General features: G+C 33.9%; 1 protein-coding gene across 1 annotated transcript in view; it reads left to right on the forward strand.

Annotated features, from left to right (window-relative positions):
* Nucleotides 1–12,711, forward strand: part of LOC106107142 (mucin-2-like) — a 35,938-nt gene that overhangs the window by 17,922 nt on the left and 5,305 nt on the right. Inside the window, exons 2-8 of the mRNA XM_013287855.1 lie at nt 5,423–5,731; nt 9,044–9,279; nt 11,135–11,332; nt 11,572–11,692; nt 11,861–11,971; nt 12,139–12,292; nt 12,409–12,621. Of these exons, the coding sequence (XP_013143309.1) occupies nt 5,423–5,731; nt 9,044–9,279; nt 11,135–11,332; nt 11,572–11,692; nt 11,861–11,971; nt 12,139–12,292; nt 12,409–12,621 (1,342 nt within the window). The remainder of the gene's footprint in view (nt 1–5,422; nt 5,732–9,043; nt 9,280–11,134; nt 11,333–11,571; nt 11,693–11,860; nt 11,972–12,138; nt 12,293–12,408; nt 12,622–12,711) is intronic.

Here is a 12,711-nt window from a genome sequence, read left to right on the forward strand (position 1 = left end):
AGGAATCTTTTTAGTAAAATCATTTAGCTTACTGTAATTAAAATTTATGTTCATATAAATGTTATTCTAACGATGCCATTAAATTACTTTATTAGTCGAGTAGTGTCAACACAATTCACGAAAGGCCTCATTTAATATAGTTTAAATGGAAAACCTGTCAAAGCGTTGTAACTTGGGTTTCGTAATTCGTATGCCAACTCTAAAATGTACTATCATTTTTCTTAATTAATCAGACGGATTTAGGACGAGGCTCGACGAAGATAAATCGAGGACGACTGTGAAATTAATACATACGAGTATATATATTTTAGTAGTAAATTGCAAAAGCTTATACCATGGCCAGGAATACTGAAAGCCTTGTTACCCAAAGTGTATCCTTACAACTTCTATAAACGCGCAGATATTTGTTCTACATTTTTCCGCAATATGTTGTGTTGTTTTATAATTCTGGTCAGATTATAACTAACTTAATCCTGTTTCTTTTTGTCATAACAGTCGGAAATTATAATCACAAAATTTTCCATTATATCATATAAATATTATAAATGAGAAACTTTAGATGGATGGATATTTGTTAGCGTTTGTAGCCTAAACTGCTGCACGGATTTCCATGAAATTTGGTATAGTTATATATAAGATATAGGCTCATAATCATACCCACTATTGTTACTTTTTAATTCGACGCGGACGGAGTTGCGGGCGAAAACTGAAACATGAAGTGGTCCATCTGGCCCTTTATAGTCCACGACATGGTAAGGAGTTAAAATGGTAGCAAACAAAAGTTTACTTGGAAAAAGCTATAGCAGCTTGGAGCGCATAGAGATTAGTAAACTGGCAAAAGAGATCGAGAAAAAAAATCCCTGCCTTATATTACAAGGGCCCATTTGAATATTAATGAATCAACGTGTCTATAAATAAGCAAAGAAAGCAAAAATGACCCTAAATTTGGTCGCGCGATTTTGAGCTAAACTATTTAATTACGTCGTAGTCTTAGACTCCAAAAATCAAACAAAAAAATGGGACCCACCTGCAAGCATTACCTTTCGAATAAAAAAAGGAATTATCAAAATCGGTCCACTAGCGGCGGAGTTATGCCGTAACACACATAAAAAAAACATATAGACGAACTGAGTACCTCCTTTTGGGAATTCGGTCAAAAACAGTTTTAACCAAATCATATTAATTAATGATGTCAAACTGTCTACACATACAGGAAAACTTTATAAAACGCGAAGTATTAAAAAACACATCACATACATTCTGATATCGAATACATAATAAAGGATATGAGATTAATAACTGGTATCTATTAAAACATCTAACTATAAAATACTTGACTTTTAAAATATATTTACGACCCAATAAATTACCGTCTTCAAGTCGACTGAATGATGACTGCTAATTTGTGTGAAAACTTTACAATAATTTAGATCACCTGAAACATTGTTATAAACAGACTAAATTATTTTCCACTCTAAAGTTCTCTAATACAAATTATTTTAACGACATTATCTATAAAACTACTAGTAAAATTAAACTACACAGATACTGAAGAGATCGTAGTCCCTCCTTTATATTTTTTTTAAATCCTCACACTCATATGATTATTATAAACGAGCGGTCGTCCGCGTAGTATTAGAAAACTTGCGAACTATATAAATAACAAAAAGCTACATATTCCTCGGGAACCGGACATTTCTCGGGGATGAAGCTTATCCCATGTATACTCCAGACTTTTTTTACATCTGTGCCAAATTTCTGTAAGATATGTTGAACCGTTGCAGAATGATCGAGTAAATATTAAAAAACTAAATTAATGAATCCCACGGGAACCGTAACTTATCCGGGGATAAAAAGTAGCCTATGTGTTCTTCCAGACTATGCTCTAAACCTGTGCCAAATTTCAAGGAGATCCGTTCAGCCGTTAGGCTACAAACGCTAACAAACATCCATCCATCCATCTAAACTTTCGCGTTTATAATATTAGTAAGACTAGTAAGATAAATATTAATTTTTGTGTTCTAATTGTTGTGCAAAAAGAATTAAATAGATAAATAAATACATAACCACCCAAACGCTCATACACACCTACACACAAACTCATACACACACATACACAGAGTCACAATTGAATTCACATACAATTTATCTTTTTCATCGAAAAATACTTTAGATTTGTATTACTGTATGTCCTAAATAACTTGCACGGAAAATCCCTGGCTCCTACAAGACAGGCCTAACCTAGTGTAGAAAGCAGGCGCTCGACCACTATTTTGTAATAACAAATTTCGTAACAACTTTATTAAAAAATCTTTAAATTATAATAATTCATACTTGGTAAGTGTGAAATTAAAACGGCACTAAATATGTATGATTCCATTTGCCTCAGTCAGATTTGTCACAGACGTTGCAGTGATTCGATTAACACTGAAACAGTCTTGAAATGTTTATGTTTTTATAAATATGCATCAAAGCTCACCTTGAATTCAAAACTAAACGTTGCTAAACATTTACGCACAATATAAATCCAAATTCGGAAGGCGTTCCATTTTCAAACTGCTTTTTTACATCGATAGCTTACGTTCATAATGTTTTCATTTACCATAGACAGAATTAAGAATCTATGTTTATTGGATTAAAATATATTTCTAGTAGCATTATAATTAATTTAAATTTTTACGTACTGAAACTAAAATAATATAACTAATACGATAGCATAAGAATGTCCTATAATAATATTATAGTTCAATTTGTAGCGTGAACAGCATATAATTACTAAGCAGATATTACCTATAGTTACCATGTTATTGTTCGAATTAAATTTATGACAAACGGGACACAAATCGTCCATTATGGCTAAATTTGGTTGTTTTTGGAACTATCTGTTCCCGTGAGACTTCATCCCCATAAAATTATGAAAATTTTATTTCATTGTTTACATGTGTCAAATTATCAATTGCAAATGTCAAAATGACATAACAATGGCAACCTTGCTTTCTTGATGTTGGCAGCATCTTATGGTTTCTTTCCCACATTAGGGTTTTTATCCAAAATATTAACCCCTAATTTTAATGTCGTCAAAATATATAGCCTAAAGCGTGACGTAAGTGTGGGGCTTTTTATAAAAAAAATATTCAAAAACATGCTGTAATTGCTGACTTCTTAAGCAACAAAGAAGTGTGTGTTTACGCTTTATTATAACAGTATATATATTAAATTTTGTTTTACAAATACCAACTATAGAATAATCATGATGTTTTATTTTTATTATTTTAAAAAAGTCGCATTTAAAAGGTATAATCTGTATTAAGGACGTTTTAAATTGACCTGTAACTTATTCAGTTCAGTGTTCAAACATCCTGTGCGGTAAAATTAAACCGTTTCTACACATGCATAAGTGATTTATCTTGTCAGTCCGTGCATTAGTCACCGTGTGATCGTAATGATATTGAATGTAGGATTTAGTTCTAACTAGATTGAAATATAGGGGTTTTAAGATTAAAAGTAAACGATTCACTTCATACTAATATGAATGCGAAGTTTAGATGGATGGGTGTTCTTACTTCTCTAGATGACTTAACGGATCTCGATGTTTTGCACAGATGTAGAACATAGTGTAGAAGTAAATACACTTTCGTTGCTTTTTAGGTTTTTTATTTAATTTAGTTTATGGGATAGTAATTTAAACTGGTTTTATTATGACGATTATCAACTTAGAAACTTTGACAAGAATTACGTATTTTTTGATTGGTGGGTTGCATGATTCAATTCTGACACTTGATAATAATAAAAAAGTAAATTGTCTATGCATCGAACGAACAACAACAGATACTGTGACCATTGTGTGGTTTACATTATTATAATAATTCTTAAGTTTTTACAAATGATTATATCTTCTCAACCGGATGTAAAAGACTATATTTCATTAAAACTGCAACATTAGTCAACAAACATTGAATTTGCTTAATTTTCGACGTTCGCAAAACTGGAAGTCATTGACAACTACCGCATAGTTGTTTATTATACAAATGTATTCGTAGATTACTATATTTAGAGACATCCGTCTGTCATAAGGTAAAGAGCTTATTATTTAAGAAATTAAAACCCTTGTTAGGGCTGGAAATAACAGAAATATTACATGTGTTCGGGTAACTGTAGTTTTTCACCAAGGCAAAAGTAAATGCTTATCTCTTTTATCTTTGAGTAGAGTGACAGAGATGACAGCATTGGTTTAACTAATTCGAGATTGTGAACTCAGATATATTGTTTGTCTAGTTTCTTTAATTGTTTCATGACTTTACACTGATTTTAAAAAAAATCGTTGATGCAAACTTTGCTAAACTTTAACAGGAATATTTATGTAACTACTAGCTTTTGCCCGCGATTCAGTCCGCTTGGAATTAAAAAAAATTAACAGTAGTAGAGCCCGCTTTAACATCTTCGCACGAATGGGCCGGCTCGCCCGGTGCAATACTACGACCACACAGAAAACAGGCGCGAAGTGGAAGCAATTCCGCGTTTCGTCTGATGAGTGTGGTGCCGGAGGCCTAATTTTAGTCCCGTTCCCTTTCCACCCTTTTCTTATGAGGAAAGGATGGGAAGGAAAAGTGGATTTGACGGTGAGGAGACGCATAGGAAGCGGAAATGTCCTCTTTATGTGCATCTCCTCCTCCGTCAGTTAAGGGTAGGCAACGCATTCTGCAATTGCGGATGTTTATGGGCAGCGGTCACTTTCCATTTCGGTGGATTCAGGTGGCCGCTTGCTCGTTTGCCACCTTATATTATAAAAAAAAAACCAAGTGTGTGTATGTGTTCTTTTAGACTATCCTCTGCCTCTGTATCAAATTTCATCGAGATCCGTTCAGCCGTTAAGGCTGCAAACTCCAACAAACATCCATCCATTCATCTAAACTTTCGCATTTATAATATTAAGTAAGATTCATAAAAGATATAATGAGTCATATTTGTTATTCTTGTTTTTTAAAAATGATTCTTACGCTATCAACCAGGTTAATTATATTTGAAATTCCTAAACAACGAAGCCGGAACTCTCAAACGTCTTAAATTCATTCTTTAAATGACAACTCGGTGTTGCTATTCACGTCCTCGTAGGTGTTGCCGCAAGGTCGAAACTTATTTGGATTTAATAATGATATATCTAGATCTTCTAAAACCTCGAGATCTTATCGAATTGAATTCATTTAAAAATTATGAAATATTTTTAGTTATTTGTATGTTTTGATGGGTCAGGTCTAAGCCATTATTTATAATTCAACATAGACTATAACATAATTACCAATTAAAATATTATTTTTAGCATATTTACATCCAATTTTAGTGTTTCGCTCAATATATCTCACAAATTTAATAAACTAGTGAATAAATAAATCAGTCAATTTATTAACACTCTTATTCTTTACAGGATCTGCGCCCGCTTCTGAAATCCAAACACGTCCAGGGTTTGGAGATCCACGATGCTCACCGCACTCTCAATAGAACAAAAGTCACAGAGCTGGTGGAGTCAGCTCGTTCCGCCATCAGCACCACTGGCGGCGGACCCTTGTTCCTAGCACTACCTGCTCATCCTGAACTCCTGGCGAAGTACTACGATCTTAGAGAGCTGGTGAAGAAGACTGATTTGATGATAATTCAGACACATGCTTTAGGCTTGGTGAAGAAGATGACTTATCATCCCAGTCGACTCAGTGGTTTGTGGGACATGATGAACACTGTAAGTGAAAATTTTGAATAATTCAACTATCTATCTACTCTACTATTAATATAATGCAAAGCAGAACACTCGGTTACCTATTCAGCACTATATTGGTTGCACTGATTGCCATATTTAGTTATGAATAACCTTAGACTAAACTTTCCCACAACTGTTTAGTCGCGCTTTAATTCCTATGAGCCTATATTGCGATGCACACGAGACGCGATTTTTATTTGAACAACTAAACTGTTGAATTTGTTCCAAAACAATCGACAATCGCGCAAAAACTATGAGATAGTTTAACCAAAGGTGTGCGCCTGCTCGTAAGGTTCAGTAACATTTGTATAGAAGGAAATAAAGAGGTATATGAGAATATTAAGGAACCATTTAGCGACTGAGCGTGATAATAATTATTTCTTATTAATATTTAAACAACTGTCTGCTTTTCATTTTTAGACGAGTTTCTAAAATCACAACTTATCAACACCCAAAGAACAGATGCATAAAATGTTTTGCAACAGCACATTAGTAACACTAATAAATTTTCTCATATTAAACCTCTTTTGGAGATAAATTAAGCCATAAAAATGCTTAACAGACTGACTGGATATAAAGAACTTATACGTTTTATTTCATTTTAATTCTGTTTAAAAATCACTTTAAAAGTACTGACCCTCGACAACTCATAAACATGTTTAATACCGCTTACATCTTTACGATGTAAATTAAATAATGTCTTCATAAACCCACGTAATATTAAATTTAACCAACCAATTACATGTAAAAAAAAAAAAATTATTATGAAAATATAAAATTAAAATGTGGCTTTTTAAACATTTTAGACAATGGTTCAATGGCAAAAGATTTTCGTTAAATATTCGCAACAAAATAACTATTTACAGTTATTTCTTTGTATATTAAATAAATTAAATTTGCTAACATGTTATGTATTATTATTTATATATTACAAAACGATAAGTCATTAAAACTAGAAATGTAATATTTATGTAAAAAACATTCTCATACAATAAAATTTAAAACCATTAAACTAAAAGCTACGGACAATTCTATTCAATGTCAAAAAAAAACAATGAATTACGTATAAAGATTTATGCTTTTTGAATAAAATGTAGGGCAGTTAATAATGATTTGAAATTATAATAACAATTTTAAATACAAACCAAAGGTTGTAATAAATTTTGTGTAACGCAACGTATGGGTGTGGTCACTGGCCGTGGCTGATATTACAACACCTTATTTTATAACCTGTATTAAAAAAAAAACTAGGATAAGAGTTCAGTTCAGTTGTAACATACGTGGTTTTATTTTTAATGACACCTTCTAAATACCGTAAATAAAAGTGTAACTATATAACAATTTTAAGGCATAATTTGTTTTGTCTTAGTTCCCTCATTTATAGGTTCATAACATAACCTTAAAAATGGTAAAATATACTAATAATGTAAAGAGAAAATATTTTTGTATGTATTGATATAACTCAAAAACAACAAGGCCGATATCAAAAATTCTTTCACCATTGAAAAGCTACGTTATCAATGAGTAATATAGGTTATATTTTTTAATTTCACGCGGGTGAAATCGCGAGCAACAGCTAATAAAATAAGTTTTTAGTTACTAGCTCATATGTCTAACATGTCATGGGATATAAAAATTAATAAATCGTTTAAATTTTCGACCAAAATATCTATAAGTATGTAAATTAACTAGTAATTTATCTTATTTACAACGCTCGTATATTTAGCAATTTCCTGTGCCTTAGGAGATATAACTATAAATGTTTATACAAACTGCGGCTTGTATCCGTTATTAATGGTTCCAAAAGTTTTAATTGAACAATTAAGTACTGTTCAAAAACTAAATACCATATTTTATGGAATTATGATTTTTTAATTCAGTAGCAATCGGTTTATACTTTGACATTTAGGGCGGAAATGTCTAAAATGCGAAGAGGTAAAAAACTGATAGCAAGCAATTGGTTTTATACTTTGGAAAATAGGTCGCTGTTCAGATCCCGCGTATGAAATCGTAACTAGTTTGTCTCAGCAAAAATCTCTGCCGTTTGTTATGAGAGATGTACAATTTTATAAATAGAATTTAAGAATGTCATCTTCTACTTGATACTGAGTGAGGCGTCCTTTTCCCACTCATAGATAACGTTAAGTTTAAGAAGCGAGTCTTCCATATCAAAGGCCGGCAACGTATCTGTAGTTTCCCTGATGTTTCGGATGTCTTTGGGCGTATGACCACCTCTGTGTTCCCGCTGCTTGTTTGCCCACTTTTCTTTTATAAAAAAGTCTATGCACACTTTTGAGTCACCTTGGATCTGTATCTTCAAATCACAGCCCTAGCCAAGTCCTAGTTTTGATGAGGCATATGATCGCTTGATTACGTCATTTCTGTTCAGTGGTGTAAGGCGAAGGTGAACTGGCTTTGCTGCGAGAAAAATCCAGCAATTTTTACTTATGCGACAGTAAAAGTTCTTTAACACTCTTATGTGTAACAAAATAAGAGTTACTTTAGTAACATTCAAAGGAAAATAAGTCACTAATGTTTCTTTTTACAAATTAGTACATCTAGGCCAAGTGACAGGTGCATCTTTGCCGTTGAAAACCCCACACAATGTAGTAACGTTAAGTTTGTTCCTTTTATAGTATGTTGAGCAAATAAAAACAAATTAAAATATTCCTTTGGAATAGGTTAGATTCTTTAAGTGTTTTTAAACTAGGAATATTTATAAAGATAAAATTATAACCTAAAATTACAAAATCTTAGGTGTCAAAAACGAAATATCAATTTTAATCATTTAGTAAAAAGTTTAAATTATGCTCTAATTACTTAAAGCTTATATTCATAGTGGCTTTTAACTTATTATTAATAAAGTCCAAGTCAAGTTTTACTAATCTTAAAATATGTGTGGTGACATTTCTTCTATTGCAACTTTGCTCTTAAATATTGCGTAGGCGCAGGATTACCTACTTACACAATCAAATGTCTCATAATGTATGATTCCGTCCATAGTTTTTGGGCATTTTAAATCATTTTTAGATAAAGCTATCCATTTGTACAAATCTAATTAATACAAATGTCTGGAAATGAATGAGTTTGGCTTTCAAAATGACAAGAATTAAAGTTATGGTTGATATGTTAGATTTTTGTAATAATTTACTTTAGGCTATGAGTCACTTTATTCTTTATCTATTTTTTTTTAATATAACCCACTTTTAATAATGCCAACATCTAAAACAAGATTTTCATTTCAATAATGTATCGATTTTCATCATTTAATTATGAAATAAAATTTTCTTTCAGGATTCAGTGGTCGATTTAGTGGTTGGTCTTGGTGTGCCATCATCCAAAGTGGTGATCAGTTTACCAGCGACCGCCCGTCAGTTCACACTCCTCAACGAGACCTTGAGTACTCCTGGCAGTCCAACGTTGGATGATGAGCCCAAAGAGATAGACCAGGCCGAGCTCTGCAGGCAGTTGCAAAAAGGAAGATGGACATTGGAAAGGGACCAGGATTTATCCGCTCCGTATGCTTTCAAGTAAGCCTTATTTTGTGTGCATTTTATAGAATTATGGAATTAATTTATGGAAGAGGAAGTAATTATTTAAATGTAAAAAGCAAATGGGTTATATTGAAAAAAGTTTTAAGGCAGATCGGTATTTGTCTGACTCAGAACGCATCTTTGATTAAAATATCGCATTGTTTAGTCTCGCTTTGATTCTTATGAGCTTATATGGAGGTCACTACTCGATTTATAATTGTGCAAACAATTGATTTGGCTGCGAAACAATCGACAATCGCACAACAGTTGTGCTATAGTTTAGTTAAAGATGCGCCTCAAACTCTAGTACTTTTACATCAAAGTTGTGTCACAATCATCATTACCAGCTCACTACATGTCCCCACCGAGGGGCCTACCCTAACCCTAAGTAAGGGATGACTAGGCCATAGTCAACCACGCTGGCCAAGTGCGGGTTGGTTGACTTCACACATATCTTTGAATTTCTTCGCCGATATGTGCAGGCATCACGATGTTTTACTTCACCGTTAAAATGTCGGGCAAATTATGTACATATGAAAAATCGAAAATCACATTGGTACAGCGGGATTCGAAACCAAGACCTGTAGATTACAAGTCAAGAGCTTAAACCACTGAGCCACAGACGCTCTCTGTGTCACAATCAATATAGGATATTATCAAAGTGTTAGAACTATAAACATATGATTGACACTATTACATTCTTTCGTTAACGTTATTTATTCTTTAACAGCCTGATCTCTGACCTCAGATCTAAATTATGCAGTAATTAGCATCTATAATCAATATTTGTCAATATTTAGAATAAACTATAGCGGTCCATTAACGATTTCTTATTTTTTATTTTTAACCAGCGTTTGGAAAATTCAGTTTAAGCGTCTTTTGGCAACATTTTAACAAATACTTCGACCTCCTGTAACACAGATCCCCACCTTTCTCAGGAGGCAGAGCCCCAATGATTATTGTAAAGTGTTTTTTTTTTAGCTTTTTTAAATGTTGCATAATGTATGTAGTTCGACATTTATGTATAATGTGCATTTATTTAAAGCTTGAGTCTTCTATTACCATTGGATTCCACTGCCGAAAGAACCGAGGCTAGCACGAAAATTTGCAAAAAAGTATTCCTATCGATATTGACCAAAATTTATGAAATTTGTGCAGCACACCAACAAATCTTATTCCAATTTTAAATTCCAATACGAATGATTTTCGGCAAATTTTCGTACTAAGTTCTCTTTACAAAAACTGCTATCTCAGTTTCTTTAGCGAGAGTAAGGGAGACTGTTTTTAATGAATGTCATGCATATAAAAACCGTGACCGATAGACGCTTTTGAAGTATGGATACAAATTAATGGTTTTACAAATTGCAAATGCATAATTATAATAAATTTCATTTTATTATTCTCGAAGTATACCGTGATAAGGATTGTGTAAATAATGATCTCAATTTGAATTTTTACTGCTTTAAAAAGTGTTGAGAATGCTTAATTAATCATGAATTTTAATAATGACAACCCCGAGCTATAAACAAGTCTTGCCATTATGTTTATAATTGTCATACAATGTAAATATCTTCATAATTAAAATGGATCTATAACAAGATTGGGAAATAAATCATTCAAAGTTTAATTTTAAATCTCATCACGTTATCGAGCTGAATTTATTATAATAATTAATAATATAAGTTGTAACAGATCTGGTTTTTGACTAAAATATCATAAAAGAACAGAATCTTGTTCCTTTATCATATTTCATAATAAAAGTTTGCGTCATAGCGTAATAATGTAGCTATTAATTTAAACAACAAATATTTTACTAGTGTTCTAAGTATGTTTTTAAATTTAATAATTGTAGGAACACCACTTGGATATCCTTTGAAGATGCATCGTCAGTGGACGTGAAAGGTAAATACGCCCGTGTGAGGGGTCTAGCTGGACTGGCGCTGCATAAAGCTGACAAGGATGTAGACACGCCGTGTGGACCTACGCTAAGGGCCAGCTTAACTAAGGTCCTGAACCAGCAGAGTCGGGCACCCAGAGCTGCTGTGCTTAGGTAATTCTATTCCTAATTCACATAACTAATAAAGTCGTAATAGAAAAATTACAAATATAACTCTGTTTCGCCAAAGTATCTTCTATTATTAAATCGATCATTACTTACCAAGTGTTGATAACTGTAATAAACATTTTAATTTAAAAATCAAAATATTTAAAAACGTAACGTTGTTTTCAGAGATTTAATTTAAGGAAAGAAAAATAAAGTCTGTAGTCATAAGTGCAATATAATTTCAGGTCTCTGGAGAACGAGATCCTGTCAGCAGGTCAGGGCCGGCCTCTTGACGCGCTTCAAGTATCTCCCTACCGTATCACGCAGATCGTAGACTCGGACGGCGTCATTCACTCCATCAGAGAGGTTAGTTTAAAAAAACACATTAAGTAACCACTCAATATCGAGATTCAACTAACCTCGTCTGAGTAGAACGCCATCTGTTACAGAAAAACTATAACGAAGGTAATCGATTAATGTGTGTGTGAAAAATTTATAATGCACTGGTTTTAATTATTGAACTGTATTTACCAGGACACAAGAACTGAATTCTCTTGCTCCCGCCAAGGTTACTTTGTACACCCTCGCTCCTGCGCCAGATTCTACCGCTGCGTGAAGTTTGACCAGTACTCGGCTGATTACACGGTTCGTTTTTTCATGTTTTACTTTGTGAATAACCTAGTGTGTGTACATATCGCTTAGGTTTATTTCAAAAGATGTTACTAGACTGTAGTTATACGTTCTGATAGGTTGAGGGCCGTGGCCAGGCGTAAGCCAAGATTATGTGTCTAAGTTTCCCTCGTGTTGTGCAGGTGTTTGAGTTCGACTGTCCTACTGGTCTGGCGTTCGACGCGCGCTACGAGGTGTGCGTGTGGCCGGGCAGCCTGGCGCACTCGCAGGCCTGCCCCGGCACCGCGGAGATAGCGCCCGTACCGCGCACCAGGTTCATCTGTCCCGACGCTGAAGGTATTACATAAGACCGGTTTTCGTCATAGATTAAAATTAACCCTCGAAATGATGTTCAAATTTTTTCGGCAGAAACATTTTTGCAGGCTATTATTTCTACTTGATATTTTTGCCAGGTTACTATGCGGATCCTGAGAACTGCCGATGGTTCTTCGCATGCTTAGACCATGGCAAAGCGCCACTAACCGCGTATGAATTCCGCTGCCCGTTCGGGCTGGGCTTCGACGCAGCGCGGCTCAAGTGCGACTGGCCCTGGCTGGTGCCCGGCTGCGGGAACATAGCCAGATACGAGGCCGAGGCATATGGCTTCTCTGCCGCCACGCTCACTGGTAATTGGACTTGATCTTTATAAGCCACATATATGGTTTTTTATTTTGTTAATTTCGAATAAGATATTAAATAAGCAACTTTTGTTCCAG

Source organism: Papilio polytes, unplaced genomic scaffold (assembly GCF_000836215.1).
Source record: "Papilio polytes unplaced genomic scaffold, Ppol_1.0 DF822067.1, whole genome shotgun sequence".
NCBI lineage: Eukaryota > Metazoa > Arthropoda > Insecta > Lepidoptera > Papilionidae > Papilio > Papilio polytes.